The sequence below is a fragment of the Chlorocebus sabaeus genome, chromosome 3, assembly GCF_047675955.1.
Source record: "Chlorocebus sabaeus isolate Y175 chromosome 3, mChlSab1.0.hap1, whole genome shotgun sequence".
Classification (NCBI taxonomy): Eukaryota; Metazoa; Chordata; class Mammalia; order Primates; family Cercopithecidae; genus Chlorocebus; species Chlorocebus sabaeus.
The window spans coordinates 11003081-11019585 of NC_132906.1; the positions used below are offsets into that span (position 1 = coordinate 11003081).

Here is a 16505-nt window from a genome sequence, read left to right on the forward strand (position 1 = left end):
AATTGCAGATAATTTGTCCAAACATTCTAAGTAACTTCAGTTAAAGTTTTCTTCCAGATGTTATGTCTTATGTACTTTTGTGTACTTGTGTACTTATGTACTGTTTACTTTATTTCTTAATATGTTTAAATACTATCTATAAACAGGAAACACATGGTAAAACATATTCACACCTCTATAAACAAGCTAAAATCACTTTTTACCATTTTGGGTAGTAGTAATTTTCCAGAAAAGGAAGCAGATGCAATTCTAGTGTTTCAACATTGACTCTAATGCTACAATTTAATGAAAATCTATTTAAAATGTATAAATGAAGAATGTAAGCAATTAAGAATGAAGCAATTTAACTGGCATTGGATTTACATTAGTGTTAGTTAGTGTTAGTCAGCATTGCTTAAACTATTATCTAGTGGAACACTGCGTTCTATGAAATGAACCAAGATGTTAAAATCAAATAATGATCTTTTCCTAACTTGAACGAAAAAAATACATTTAATGTATAGATTTTTATGATATTAAGATATTAAGTTTTTCTATGAAACTATTCTTAAATCTTTGTCATCAGTCATCAAATACTATAATCTAGCAATAGTATGATATGTGATCAAGTATAAATAAATTGCATTTGAAATAAAGATATTAGCATGTTATGGTATTACACGGTGAGAATCGTGGCCCCCAAAGTTGCTTGACCACTTGAATTTGTTTGAGAATTAAACCATCAGTGCAGTTACTTTAAAATTAGTCATTAAATGTACCATTTACAAGAAGCCAGTCTTATTACTATAAAATATGGAATGACTCCACTGAGTAATTATTCAAATATTTATGTGTAAAGTTTCCTTCTTTGCATTTAACAAGTATAATAAAATGCTTATGAAAAATCAATGTATTAGCTGCAGCATAACAGTCTCTTTTGGCCTATTTATACATAAACTGCCAAAGTAAACATTAAAACATTTACAAAGTACATTTAGTTTTCTTCTCTTTCCCCCCAAAAAAGAAAACACCAGTACGAAATAGTTCTGTGATTCTGTGCACTTCATCTCTTCATGCTGCCCAGTACCTAGCTCACTAGCTCATCTATGGTGGAAGAATATGATCATTTAAATGCAACAAGAACATCTTTGTCGATGGGCCTGCCCTCTTTCAGCAGCAGCACAGAGCTAGAATTCATCTTACCATTGGCTCTGCTTCCCGTAAATGAAGGAGTTGAGTAACCAAGAAGCCAGCTAGACCTTCCTCCCTTCCTGAGCTTTGAGGGCCAGGTCTTTGCAAATTCCACCCTTCCTTCCTGAAAGCCTGGGCTCAGAAGGGCAGTAACAGAAAGATGGAAAAACACACACATCCACCCCATGCTGACCTTTCATCCCTTCTGAGATGGTCTCAGTGTTTTGCCATGGAAAGTATGCCCAGTAGATCTAATACCAAGAATGGATTCAGGGTGACTTTTTAATGGGGAGAATAAAATATATTTTAAGAAATTATTGTAGATGAGGTATGATGAACACTGTGGAGGTTCTCTATGGAGAATGGGGGTTCCACATGAGTGAAGTAGCGGAACATTGCATGCATTGCCTAGAGATGTTTAGGAGTCAAACATAAGTTTCAGTCTCTCTTATGGGTCTATAGTGAATATTGGAGCTTGTAAATATCCCACACATGTGTTTTTTGAATAAACTTTTTTATTTTGAAATAGTTTTGCTTTTGCAGAAAAGTTGCAAAGATAATTCGGGCAGTTGCCAGTTTCCCCTACTGCTAGCATCTTACATTGCCATGGTACTTTTGTCACAACTAAGAAACCAGTATAGGTACATTATTGTTTTATGTGTTGGGCTTTTTTAGTGGTTTACTATAAAGGACATTGCAAAGGATACAGATGAAGAGACGTGTAGGGCAAGCTATTGGGGAAGGGATGCAGAGCTTCCATGCACATTATTGTTAACTAAACTCTGTACCGTGCTTTATTTGTATTTCCTTTCTTTTTCCCTAATATCTTTTTTCTGTTCCAAGATGCCATTTAGCATACTACATGCATGTTTAGTCATCATGTCTCCTTAGATTTGCCAGACTTACACAAGTATTTTTAAATGATTGAAATATAATTGTAATGCTTTGAAATTTCATTACCTATGTAATAATTAAGATCGTCATCCTATAATCAGAAACGGAATTCTGATCCCTTTTTCTTCTATGGGAGGAAAGTCTTTCATTTCTCAATTCAAAACATTTTAAATAATGGTGACTTAGGAAAGTAAATATCCTTTCTCGTGTTGGGGTAACTTTAGAAAGAATTAGTGAATTACTACCTTGCCACATCATAATTAGCTTTCTTCTGAAAAGTTACTGCTGTTGCATTCATGACCGCAGCAGGAAAAATATGTCTTGGCCGTGTAGAGTTGGGGGAAGAGTGACTCTTTAAATAATTAGATAGCTCTTCAGTTTTAAAAAGTTCATGCTGACTAGGTTTACAGGGCAGGCTGAACGCAACAGCCTATTTATTTTTACCTTATATTAACTCATAACTAAAGATAATGTACAATTTTGTATGTGTACATATCACCATCATTATAGGAGAGAGAGCATGAAGCAGGCTATGAAGAGGTAGAATGTGAGCAAGAAAGCAATAAATATTTTGTTCAATCTTAAGGTTTCTTTTAAAGGTGACAGTGGAAAATCCTGTTGACACAAAGCACTTTAGCTCCCTTTGCTCTCATTTCCTGCCTTATAAAAGGAAGTGAAGCCTGGCCTGCTTAACTGCAGAAATATTGTGAGTTAATTAAGGATTTCCATTTCTTCTGCCATCTCTGCCTCTCAGGCCGAGATCACCAAATGCCTGGAATGACTGCCGTCACATGCAATTCAAGCATGTGTGTGAATTCGCCTCCACCTCACCCCACCGTTTGGGGGATTTAACCTCCCCATACACAATTTGTATGGGCTTATGTCCCTGTTCAGAAATCTTTAGAGTCTTCCGATTTTCTGGAGAAGAAAAATTTTCAGCATTATGTTCCTTCACTCTGGCAAAATAAAGTCTTCACACCAGTCAGATATTTCTTCTTTCATTTCACTCAAAACCTTCGTCACATCGATTATGATAATCATCAACAGTTACTTTGTACCTTCATTACTAAAGGCTTTTTCTACCTTGAGTCTTTGCTTATGTTTTTCTTGAGTCTCATCTCAAATTTCTACCCTTTCTAAAATAGACCCAGGTAAACTCATCTTCATTTCTCTTAAATTCCCAGCCTCCCTCTCCCTCTGTTGATCTGGCCTAAGAACCCCTGGTTTTCACATGTACTCTACATGTTAGTATGTTTCCTCCTGGTCCTATTTTCTGCATATGTGTACTTACATAGTGTCTCTACCAAATTGGAATCATACCAATTAAATGATTCTTCATTTTTTTCACATACCATATCATGAACATTTTCATGTCATATTTTTATATTTATATTAAAATATAATTTTAATGGTTTCATAAATGGTCTGCACCAAATTCCACATCTTATTAAGCATTTGCATGTAGCTGGACATTTATGTGGTTTCTGTCCTTTTGCTATAATAAGTAATGCTGTCCTGCACCTTCTTACTTATCTCTAATTATGGACTTGAGATAAATTCTAAGAGTGGCCTTGAGAATGATTTTTATTAGGTTCTTGATATGTATTTCCAAATTACCTTCCAGAGATGTTATGCCTGTTTTTGTTTTTGTTTTTTTCTATCAGCAGTATATGAACACGTCCACTTTATCACTACTCATCAACTCTGGGTGTTATAATTTGCTTATACAGCTTGTTAATTAGGTAGCTAAAACCTGTTTCATTGTAGTTTTGCATATTCTGGAGACAAGGCCTTAGTCAGATGTGTGTTTCGCAAATATTTTCTCCCGCTCTGTGGCTTGTCCCTTACCACGTTCTTAACTGTATTCTTCTAAAAGCAGAAGCTTTTGATTTTGATGAGTTTCATTATATCAAATTTTATCGTGGACTTTGCTTATGGGGCCGTACCTAAGAAATCCTTGCCTAATCCAAAGTCACAAAAGTTTTATCCTATGTTTTCTTGGAGTTTTATATTTTTGGGTTTTATACTTAAATTTATGAGGCATTTTGTGGAAACTTTTGCATAGGATAATGAGATATGGATTGAAGTGTTTTTTGGTTTTTTTAAATAGTAATCAGTTAAAAAATCAGGACTCTTTCCAGATAAGGAAATTAGAATAACACTTCTACCAAAAGCACATTTGTTCTTTAAAGAAAAAGGGAGAAGTTTGCCTTTAATGTAATAGGGGGTACATTATTGCTGCCCATTTGTATTTTGAGTCTAATTTGGGGCATACTTCAAATGAATGAATGAATAATTATTGTCCAAAACCATACATTATTATTACCTCTTAGGTTATTTGGCGATGGGGGTAGATTTGTTTAATCCACGTAAATTATTAATGTAATTGTATTGATATACTTATACAACAAACATTTTTAGGACAGAAGAAGCATTCATCTACTTTAGGTAGACGAACATGGGAACATAATATCTTTGCGGTTCCATGAATATCCTGTACGCAATTAACATCTGATTTCTAGAATGAAAGGGAGTCAAAATAATTAACTTTCTTGAACTACAAAATTATTCTCATATGAGGAACATCTGTCTCCATTAAGAGACAGGCTCTTGGGAATGTACTAATAAAGATTATGAAAGAAAAGACTGTGATACATAAGAAAATATTTTAGTGAGTAGTGCTTGGGGTTACTTGTGAAATAAAAAGTTTCTCAGTAATTGGTGGCGCTACCAGTGTTCTAATCACCTGCATTTTCCTCCGTAGGTCATCAGCTCAATGAGCTCCCTTTCTGAGTACTGCCTGCCTTCCATTCTACGTACATTATTTGACTGGTATAAAAGACAAAATGGCATTGAGGATGAATCACATGAATACAGACCAAGAACAAGCAATAAATCAAAAAGGTACATTTCTTTTGTGTAAGGATCATGGTTTTATTTTATTTTCAAGAAACATAAATCAAAATTAGAGTTACAAGGCAATTGGGTCTTCCTGACTCTTCACAAGGATGCCTAGCAGGTGCTGCAGGGGGCCTGTGTCCGTAGCAGGTAACCCACTGGGAGCACCGAGTCACTGCCAGCCGTCACAGGTTGAAAATACATACACAGCCTCATTTCAACTTTGGTGGAGACAGGTGTGAAGGGCCACAGGTCACTTTCTTGCCAGCTTCTTTCCTCTGCCCTCTCCCACTGAGTCTACACCCAAAGCAGAATGCTGACTGCAGGCCCTGCGTGACATGCCAAGATATTTTAGTCCTCGTTCCAGTAACCTTGAGTGCTCAGTGTACTGTAGTGGGAAGGACGCAGAACTGGACACTAGTGGTACTCCTGGCGCTGCCACTATTTAGCCATGTGACTTTGGGCAGCTCCCCGCCTCTCTGTACCTCAGCCTCCTTGTGAGCAAAACAAGGAAGTTAGGTGACACAATCTCCAGCTCCTCCTTCCAGCTGAGTATTTTGTTTATTTATTCTGTGTTCCCGTCTTCTTGTGGGTTTGAGAAATGGAGCTTGCTGCTCCAGGAGCACATCAGCATCTGTAAAACTTAAGATTCTCATTAATGTGTGTCCCCCCCCCAAATTTTAGGTAAGCACATATAATTTCATATGTTTGAAGTCAACCTATAGCAAGGCAGTGAATATAAGAAAGATTAATACATTTACTTTTTTTAAAAAAATAAAAGATTATTTTAAAAAGTAGTTAGATTTCTCCACATGAACAGATTATTCCGATTAAAAAAATACTTTTAAAGTCAGTAAACTGAAATTAGTCCATCAGAAAATCAGACATTAACTACTTTTTGTGAATGATTTATTTCTCTCATTTTTCTTGAAAGTCCTAATACTGTTTCAAAAGACTTCTTTTGAAATTGAAGAATTATAATATTACCATGTTTTACTTCAACCAAATTTGTAATCTGCTTTTATAATGTGCTTGAATTTATGCAAGATTTAATTATATAATTTTGTTTGGGAGAGAGATTAATAACTTTTTCATATTTAATTTTTTTTTAGTGAAGGAGGAAATTTTTAGAATTTTTAGACATAACTCAGATGCCATAAAATTCACACTTTTAAAGTATATAATTCAATATTTTTTAGTATATTTACAGGGTTGTACAACCATTACCACTCTAATTTCAGAACATTTTTATCACCCCCAAATCCTGTACCCATTAGCAGTCTCTCCTCATGAATATTTTTTTAATTTGTCAAGTTTTAAAAATAGAATTTGAATTTTTTATCTGAAAAATGGTTCAGACCATGTGACGAAAGAATTAAATGGATCATTTTATTATTTTTTCCATATTACATGTTTACTTATGAACAGATATTAAACCTTCCGAGGTTTAGGGAGTGCGACAGTTTTTAGTGAGTTGAATTGAGTTTTAGTTTTGTTCCTCTGTTTTGTCAGAATTTAATTGCTGAAATTAGATTTTTCATGAATTGATTTCTTTATGGATTAAAAATGATAGCTTTTAAAATTGTGTTACTGATTATTTTCAGGAGATCAGAGTAACTACTGAGATCAGATAGAGAATCGGAACAGTAAAATTTGACTTAATAACATTTTAGTTAACACTTGAATTTTTTAAATAAGAGAGAAAATATGCTTAGAATACAGCCAAATGAATGAAGCTCTCTAGGGTATGATGTAGCTAAATGTGAGTTTCTGCTACTAGGAAAAAAGGTTGGGGGGACGTAAAGGAGGAGCATAAACTACTGAAAATAGTCAAATGTCAGGGATGTACATTGGGTTGTGATTTCTAAGATTAGTACAATATCAACATTTGGACTGCTAAGTAAATTTGTCAAATGCCTCTGGTTCCTGGCAGTTAGACTGCAAACCAGCAATAAAGTTGAATTCATTATTAGAAATGTGTATGTCTTACTTTGAAAAGATAATTTGGCTTATTAAATAAAATAGAATCGAAGGTCTAAATTTTTTTTTCTGCCAAGAACTGCTACTTTCTCGGGTTCCTCTGGCCACTTGTGAAGACCCTTATCATCCAGCACAAAAATACTCTCTCGACTGCTGTGGCCATCTGTGGGAGTTCTCCTTCCTTTTGGTCTTTCCAACTTTCTGTCTCCTTATTCTGTAATATAGTGGATATAAAGTCTGATTTCTGAGTGCCCTCCTTTTTAACGCAGTTGCATAGGTTTTCCTTCCCCCCAGGTGGCAGTGCCACTTTCTAGTTCCAGTGGGTCTTCAAGGGCTTTACATAGATGGTTTTATTCACAGTTCTTCCTCCTGGCAGGGCTGTTAAGAAATGATCCTGAAAGAATGAGTTCCTACTCTGTTGATACATTTACCTCTTGAAAGATAAACATGCGAGTTCCTTCTTAACCTGTTCTATCATCCACCAACCTTAATTTGACTTGCTCAAAGTTACAGAGGACTCCAGAAGGTCTTCTTTATATCTTAAATATCACATTATTTTCTTCCTATTCCCTTTTGACTAAGGAGAAAAACATTCCAGATTTAAAATAGTCTTGATTTATTTTGAAAATATCCTCCTGGCAAGTCTAAATCCTGTCATCCCTCCTCATTGGTTTTATTTAATATACACTATTGAGCATTTATGTGTTTGGGGAATTATGCTAAACACTTTACATATTTTATCTTCTCAAACGATTATGTAAGTACTATTACTCACATTTTGTGGATGGAGAAACTGTCGATAAATAGAAGAGGGATGATTTTATGCCAGACTGTTCCACACCAGAGTCAGTGCTCTGGGCCACTTCTTGTGCCAAGGAGCCCAGCAGTAATTTCATCTGCCTTTGTTCAATTCCAGATGAGCCCTCAATCAGTGTGTTAGTCAAGCAGAAAATGGGGTAGAGGGGCTGCCTTGCTGTTCTTCTGACAGTGCTGATTCTGCCTCTAACTTTTTTAAAAATTTACTTGTTTTTCCCTAAGTTATTGGGGTACAGGTGGTATTTGATTACATGAGTAAGTTCTTTAGGGGTTATTTGTGAGATTTTGGTGCACCCATCACCTGAGCAGTATACACTGCACCATATTTGTAGTCTTTTATCCCTCGCCCCCCTCCCACTCTTCCCCCCAAGTCCCCAAAGTCCATTGTATCATTCTTTTTTGTTTGTTTGTTTGTTTGTTTGTTTGAGACAGAGTCTCACTCTGTCACCCAGGCTGGAGTGCAATGGCATGATCTCAGCTCATTGCAACCTCCGCCTCCCAGGTTCAAGCGATTCTCCTGCTTCAGCCTCCCGAGTAGCTGGGACTACAGGCACGTGCCACTGTGCCCAGCTAATTTTTGTATTTTTAGTAGAGACGGGGTTTCACTATGTTGGCCAGGCTAGTCTTGAATTCCAGACCTCATGATCCACCCACCTCTGCCTCCCAAAGTGCTGGGATTATAGGCATGAGCCACCATGCCTGGCCCCCACTGTATCATTCTGATGCCTTTGCATACTCATAGCTTAGCTCCCACATAGCAGTGGGAACATACGATGTTTGGTTTTCCATTCCTAAGTTACTTAACTTAGAATAATAGTCTCCAGTCTCATCCAGGTCACTGCAAATGCTGTTAATTCATTCCTTTTTATGGCTGCATAGTATTTTATCATATATGTGTGTGTGTGTGTGTGTGTGTATACACCAGAGTTTCTTTATCCACTTGTTGATCAGTGGGCATTTAGGTTGGTTTACGATTTGGCTATCATGATTTGTGCCACTATAAACATGCATGTGCAAGTATCTTTTTCGAATCATGACTTCTTTTTCTCTGGGTAGATACCCTGTAGTGGAACTGCTGGATCAAATGGTAGTTCTACTTTTAGTTCTTTATGGAATCTCCCCACTGTTTTCCATAGCAGCTATACTAGTTTACATTCCCACCAGCACTGTAGAAGTGTTCCCTGTTTACTCTATATCCACGCCAACATCTACTGTTTTTTTTATTTTTGTTTTATTATGGCCATTCTTGCAAGAGTGAGGTGGTATGGCATTGTGGTTTTGATTTGCATTTCCCTGATCATTAGTGATGTTGAGCATTTTTTCATGTTTGTTGGCCATTTGTACATCTTCTTCTGAGAACTGTCTATTCATGTCCTTAGCCCACTTTTTGGTGGGGTTGTTTTTTTCTTACTGATTTGTTGGCATTCATTTTAGATTCTAGATATTAGTCCTTTGTCAGATGAATAGATCATGAAGATTTTCTCCCACTCTGTGGGTTCTCTGTTTACTCTGCTGACTGTTCCTTTTGCCATGCAAAAGCTCTTTAGTTTAATTAGGTCCCAGCTATTTATCTTTGTTTCTATTGCATTTGCTTTTGAGTTTCGGGTCATGAAATCCTTGCCTAAGTCAACGTCTAGAAGGGTTTTTCCAATGTTATCTTCTAGAATTTTTTATAGTTTCAGGTCTTAGGTTTAAGTCCATAATCCATTTTGAGTTGATTTTTGTATAAGGTGAGAGATGAGGATCCAGTTTCATTCTCCTACAGGCGGCTAGCCAATTATCCCAGCACCATTTGTTGAAAAGGGTGTCCTTTCCCTACTTTATGTTTTTGTTTGTTTTGTTGAAGATTGGTTAGCTGTAAACACCACATAAACAGAATTAAAAACAAAAATCACATGATCATCTCAGTAGATGCAGAAAAAGCATTAGACAAAATCCAGCATCCCTGCATGATTAAAACTCTCAGCAAAATCAGCATACGAGGGACACACCTTAATGTAATAAAAGCCATCTATGACAAACCAACAGCCAACATAATACTGAATGGGGAAAAGTTGAGAGCATTCCCTCTGAGAACTGGAGCAAGACAAGGATACCCACTCTCAGCACTCTTCTTTAACATAGTACTAGAAGGCCTAGCCAGAGCAAAATAAAGGGCATCCATATAAGTAAAGAGGAAGTCAAACTGTCACTGTTTGCTAACAATATGATCATTTCCCTTGAAAACCCTAAGGACTCCTCCAGAAAGCTCCTAAAACTGATAAAAGAATTCAGCAAAGTTTCCAGATACAAGATTAATGTACACAAATCAGTAGCTCTTCTATACACTAACAGGGACCAAGCGGAGAATCAAATCAAGAACCCCACCCCTTTTACAATAGCTGCAAAAAATAAAAATAAAAATAAAATACTTGAGAATATACCTAACCAAGGAGTCGAAAGACCTCTACAAGGAAAACTGCAAAACACTGCTGAAATAAATCATAGGTGACACAAACAAATGGAAACACATCCCGTGCTCATGGATGGGTAGAATCAATATTGTGAAAATGACCATACTGCCAAAAGCAATCTACAAATTCAATGCAATCCCCATCAAAATACCACCATCATTCTTCACAGAACTAGAAAAAACAATTCTAAAATTCACATGGAACCAAAAAAGAGCCCGCATAGCCAAAGCAAGACTAAGCAAAAAGAACAAATCTGGAGGCATCACACTACCTGATTTCAAATTATACTATAAGGCCATAGTCACCAAAACACCGTGCTTCTAACTTTCAAATAAGCACAAATGACTGCTTTGCTCCTCCTACCTCTTCTTCCTTCTGCCTTTTACTCTTCTCTCTCACCACCCCTTCACTTCTTCATTCCTCCTTTCACTAAGTCTCAGGTGGCAAAGATGTAAGAGGAAAGGGACAGGGAAAGAAAAGAAAAGTACTGCCGATCCTCTTCACCCCTGCCGTCCTGCTCAAATTGGTGATCATATTATTTCCTTCTTGTTTCCTTACATTGTTTAGCTCCTTTCACGAGATCTTTCAGTGTCCACCTCTAGTATGGTAGCCTGTCTCATTCTACAGATGGTAGAATTACTGAGTTGAATGTTACCTTAGAAAAGACCACAAGATGAGGTGATGGACTCACAAATAGCTACTCAAGTTAACATCACTGACAATTTTAAATTTGAATTCAAATATTCCGACTTCAAATCCAGTGTTTGTCCACTGCAGCACACAGAAAATAGAAAGAGCATTAGCGTGTTGTTGTTGTTGTTGTTGTTGTTTTGAGATGGAGTCTCACTCTTTCGCCCAGGCTGGAGTGCAGTGGCGTGATCTTAGCTCACTGCAACCTCTGCCTCCCGGGTTCAAGCAATTCTCCTGCTTCACCCTCTCAAGTAACTGGGATTACAGGCATGGGCCACCACGCTTGGCTAATTGTTGTATTTTTAGTAGTGACCGGGTTTCACCATGTGGGCCAGGGTGTTCTCGAACTCCTGACTTCAGGTGATCCGCCCACCTCGGCCTCCCAAAGTGCTGGGATTACAGGCGTGAGCCACTCCACCCGGCCAACCTTAGCATGTATCTACCAGTACAATTACATAATTTAAAAAATGGGTTTTGCAGTCTTTTCGGGAGGAGTCCTAGATTTTTGATGAATTATATTACTCTGAGAATACCTTCAGTGTGCTTTAATGTAAGTATTTTAAATTTTACAGTGATGAACAACAGCGAGATTATTTAATGGAAAGACGGGACCTCGCCATTGATTTTATTTTCTCTTTAGTATTAATAGAAGTTTTGAAACAGGTAGGTGATTAATTTATTGTTACTTTTAGATAATATTTATTGATCTAAAAACTGCTTAGGTTGTAAAAGTCTAAGTTTTTAAAATTATGAATTCCAAATACTGAGTTATGTGAATTATGTTTATTGATTGCTATTGATTGTCATATATCGTTATTGGAAGTACTGTTATTGATTTGTTCTTTAATATTCCCTTCTGAGTTAAGAACCACCTTTTTTTTTTCAGATTCCACTTCATCCTGTAATAGACAGTTTAATACATGATGTTATTAACTTGGCTTTCAAGCACTTTAAATACAAAGAAGGGTAAGGTGATTTCTTAGAATGTTGAAGTTGGTATTTAAAACTAAATCAGTGGTTTGCTTTTTTCAGATGACCAGGGATCCCTAACTTGTCTAATTATACCCTACTTAGGTACCTTGGTCCTAACACTGGCAATATGCATATTGTGGCAGACCTGTATGCAGAAGTCATTGGAGTGTTGGCACAAGCCAAGTAAGTGAATGCCAGAGCCCTTTACCATGAGAACATGCGTGCTTTCACTGTCCTCCCAGCCTTGATTTAGGGAAGTTGGGGTTGAGCTTACGAGGAACTAGGTAGGGCTCTTTGACACGTGTGCCCCATCTCTGAAACTGACTAGAAAGCTCTTCCAAGACAGGTACCAAATTATCTTTTTTACTTCGCACGTGGGCCAGATCCTACCCAGAGTCCATGGGTTTCAGACTGTTGCATCAAAGAAATGGGCTGACCAGATTACATTTCTCTCTGCCTAAATATTCCAAGGAAGTTTATCACTTTTGAAAGTTCTGTTTTCTCTAGCCCATGAGTGGGTGGTTACGATATATCATCTATCAGTGGGAAAATTCCATTCTAGAATGTCCCCTTTACTATAGACCTTACTTAATTCAGCTGAGCTAAAAATGTCCCAGACTCTGTCATGGAAACAAGTCAGAGGGGAAATTCTCATTGCTAAATTTATCTGGCCCCATAGCACTACTTAGCAGGCAAGAACAAAATTGTGTTAAACTATTAGCAACAATATACCTCTTCCAAAAGTGGTGTCACACCCTACTTACCCTTCTTCATTTTGTCCACCCCTGAGGCAAATCAGGCAAGATCCCGAATGCCTAAGTTAGGCAAAATGAACCAGAGACATAATGTGAATTCATGCCAGGAGGCCAGCTTGAAGCAACAGTGATGATCCAATCCTTGTGAAATGCAATCCTTCCTCAGAAAGAGATTTTTATCTTCAAGGGATTGAATTTCGTAACGTAGTAGCATGGAAATACACAATTTATCAAAAAAACTAAAATTTTAAAAAGCACTTAGCAATCTTACCTAGCCAAAACATAGATAAGAACTCAGGAAATAGACCCTCTTAACTTCTTGGCATAATTTATTTAATCTAATCCAGTTTGTCTACTCATCCTGACTACATTTTTTTTTTTTAATATATAACACATCAGTGTTCGAAGGAGGAAAGGGAACTTCCAGAGGATGTTACACGGATGCCATTGAGAAATAAAGCTCAACGGCTGGTGGCAACAGAAAGGAAAGAAACTGGCCAAAGCATACATAAGAATTAAACAATAGAGTTATCTGGGCCATTTTGCATGAGGCTATATGGTAGTTTTATAGCCTATTAAAATAATTGTGGTTCATGAATCATTAAGAAAAAAAAGTGTAATGCATTTTGGAGATATTTCCATTGCAATTGAGTAATGAAAGCATTAGCATTTTAAATGAACAGGCTGTAGTTATCTGGCGAATCATGTGTATCTACCTCATTTCTAGAAAAGATTGGGAAAAATGAGGTATTAACATGTATATTTGCTGATTTGTCAAATCCTGAAAATCTCAACATAAATTTTCAGCTGTCATTTAGAAACTTTAGTATGCCAAAAATGACTTTGTGTTTTCCTTAGTTTTTGTGAATTATGCCTAACAATAATATTGGTTACTGTCAAATGACCTTCCTTAGCTCTGTGATTCTGAGTTGGTTGTGAATAAGTTGAGAAATATTGTCATAACTAAGCAATATTCTAAGCCTGTAGAAATTTCCTTTTAAGGTAAAACTTATGGTCCACCAAGCCAGTGTCTGCTTGCTAAAGGTGGCTTTTTTTATTTTCGTGATGTCAGTATTTGTCCCTATTCTGCAGTAGTAGGGTGTAAGAAATGCCTCCATTTGGACAGTGCTCCAGTACAAGTCTCTAGGGAAACGTTTGACCAGTCTGCTCTTGTAGTAAACAGAGACTCAAATAGCCCTTGATGTGTTCTCAACTAGTCAATATGTAGTTAACCTTGATGGATAGATGGTATAAACTTAAACTAGTATCATACCACAAATTATGACATTACTTCTTTCTCATAAGTACACCAGGACCATTACTTTATTGTTACCTTAGAAGAAGTACTGTTTCCTTCATTCTCAGGGTGGGAAAAAGAATGTATGCTTATCTAGTACAGTGTGATTATCTTTTAAAAAAAAGTTGAGTAATGTAATAATTCTAATTTTAAATTATATGTCTTGTTCCCAATGATAATGCTTATTAAATATTTTCCTGATTATGACTTTAGCTATTAGTACTTACTTTGGAACTTCAGTTTTAGCAGAATCACTATTTTTAGTCTTACTAGTGATGATGCTGTTTAGTTCTTATCATTTAGGGAAAAACTTTTGATAATAAGTGTTATTCACACATAATATTGACTTTTTCAAAGTCAGTTAAAACAAATTTAAGTACTTTCGCCGAAATCTGATAGATTCATTTAAATAGTAATAATACTTCATCTAAGAATCATAGATGTTACTAAATGCTTTCTCTTTATGTGATATTATCTTTACATGTTTATTTACTCATTTTTGTAATATGTGCTATACATTTTCAAGCAGAATTTTATATTTATGTGAATTTTATAGTATGCCAAAGACTGAGTAATCATTGAGTTACAGTATTTACTAAATACAATACTAAATAGGAAATACTAAAGGAAAGATCATTGAAATATTTTTTTCTTAAAGTCATTTTAAGAGAAAATAGATTTTAAATGCATAGAGATTTTTGGATTGCTTTTGTGCTAAATAACATGTTTATGTCATTTGGGACTTTTAAAGGTAAAAGATAGGCCAGGCGTGGTGGCTCATGCCTGTTACTCCAGCACTTTGGGAGGCCGAGGCGGGCGGATCACGACGAAATCGAGACCATCCTGGCTAACACAGTGAAACTCCACCTCTGCTACAAATACAAAAAAATATTAGCTGGGAATGGTGGCACGCGCCTGTAGTCCCAGCTACTCGGGAGGCTGAGGCAGGAGAATCACTTGAACCCGGGAGGCGGAGGTTGCAGTGAGCCAAGATTGTGCCACTGCACTCCAGCCTGGACGACAGAGCAAGACTCTGTCTCAAAAAAAAAAAAAAAGTAAAAGATAGCCATATTTATTTTTAAATGAGAAATAAATAAACTTTTAGCCACTAACTCATGAGAATATTGAAATAGTGAATTTGCAAATAACTTGCCTTTTTCTATCTTTCCTTGTTTTTTTGTTTTTTTTTTTTTTTTGAGACCGAGTCTCGCTCTGTTGCCCAGGCTGGAGTGCGGTGGCCGGATCTCAGCTCACTGCAAGCTCCGCCTCCCGGGTTCCCGCCATTCTCCTGCCTCAGCCTCCTGAGTAGCTGGGACTACAGGCGCCGCCACCTCGCCCGGCTAATTTTTTGTATTTTTAGTAGAGACGGGGTTTCACTGTGGTCTTGAACTCCTGACCTTGTGATCCGCCCGCCTCGGCCTCCCAAAGTGCTGGGATTACAGGCGTGAGCCACCGCACCCGGCCTTTCCTTGTTTTAGTCATGGATTCAAACTGGAAAACAAACTTTCGTTAGTATCATGTCATCTTTAAAACTATATAACTCTAATATTTTTCTCTCTAAACTCATACATTTCAAAACAAAAACCATAGTTATTTTGCTATCTGGAAATAATTTGAACAGAAACACAATTTTTTAAAATTCAGTTTGGGGTTATTGCATTTTTATAATCTTGATTGAAAGTATCACTTCCATTGCTTGACCATGGTCATTTCTGCTTCCTACCTTTTATCCATCTCCACCGAATATCCTCTGCTCACCTTTACCCCAACTCAAATCTCCTCTGAAATCCTCTCTAATTAATTACACACCTGAGAAGAGCCCCTTCATTCTCTGATGCCCTGAAGCCTCTTTAAGTGTATTGTTCACCAAATAGTCAGTGTGAAATATGAGAAAGTGATGGAACCTGGTGCATCTGACCTCCCTGAAGATCAGAAAGGTCTGGACAGTGTCCAGCAGGTGCTAACACATAGTAGGCCCCTGGTAAATTATTAGTATTGCGATTCATATGGCTCATGGTCAGTGCTACCTTGTTTTATCTTCCTAATTAAACTATAAACTATTCTAGAGAGGGCAGAGACTACATGTCACAGTTACCACTGTCTAAGACAGCTGCGGTTTAATGGAAATTCCTGGAATTTGTATCAAAAGCCCTGGGTTTGAGCCTCTTCTTTGCCACTGTGGTCTTCCAATTTGTTTCTTTATTTATTAATTGGAAATGCATTCACTGCCTAATTCACTGGATTGTTAAGGATCAAAATGTGAAATGGTGTAATCATTTAAAATGTAAATCCACTTACAGATATATCTTGTTATTGTTATTCTTAGTCTATACCAGTGTTTCTCAAACTTTTTCACATCAGAAACACCTGTAAAGCTTATTAAACACAAATTACTGGACTTCATCCCCAGAATTACTGATTGAATAGGTATGTTATTCTGCTTAAGCTGCCATAACAAAGTACTGCAGACTAATTGGCTTAAACAACAGAAATTTATTTCCCACAGTTCTGGAGTTGAAGTCCAAGCTCAAGGTGTTAGCAGGGTTGATTCCTTCTGACACCTCTCTCCTTGGCTTGTAT

At 36.9% G+C, this 16505-nt stretch overlaps 1 protein-coding gene across 3 annotated transcripts in view; it reads left to right on the forward strand.

The window, feature by feature from the left end:
* Positions 1 to 16505, forward strand: part of FRY (FRY microtubule binding protein) — a 274917-nt gene that overhangs the window by 85346 nt on the left and 173066 nt on the right. For all 3 annotated transcript variants that reach the window (XM_037986846.2, XM_007960079.3, XM_073013220.1), the window contains exons 4-7: positions 4829 to 4968; positions 11474 to 11564; positions 11788 to 11867; positions 11976 to 12056. In XM_037986846.2, the coding sequence (XP_037842774.1) occupies positions 4829 to 4968; positions 11474 to 11564; positions 11788 to 11867; positions 11976 to 12056 (392 nt within the window). The remainder of the gene's footprint in view (positions 1 to 4828; positions 4969 to 11473; positions 11565 to 11787; positions 11868 to 11975; positions 12057 to 16505) is intronic.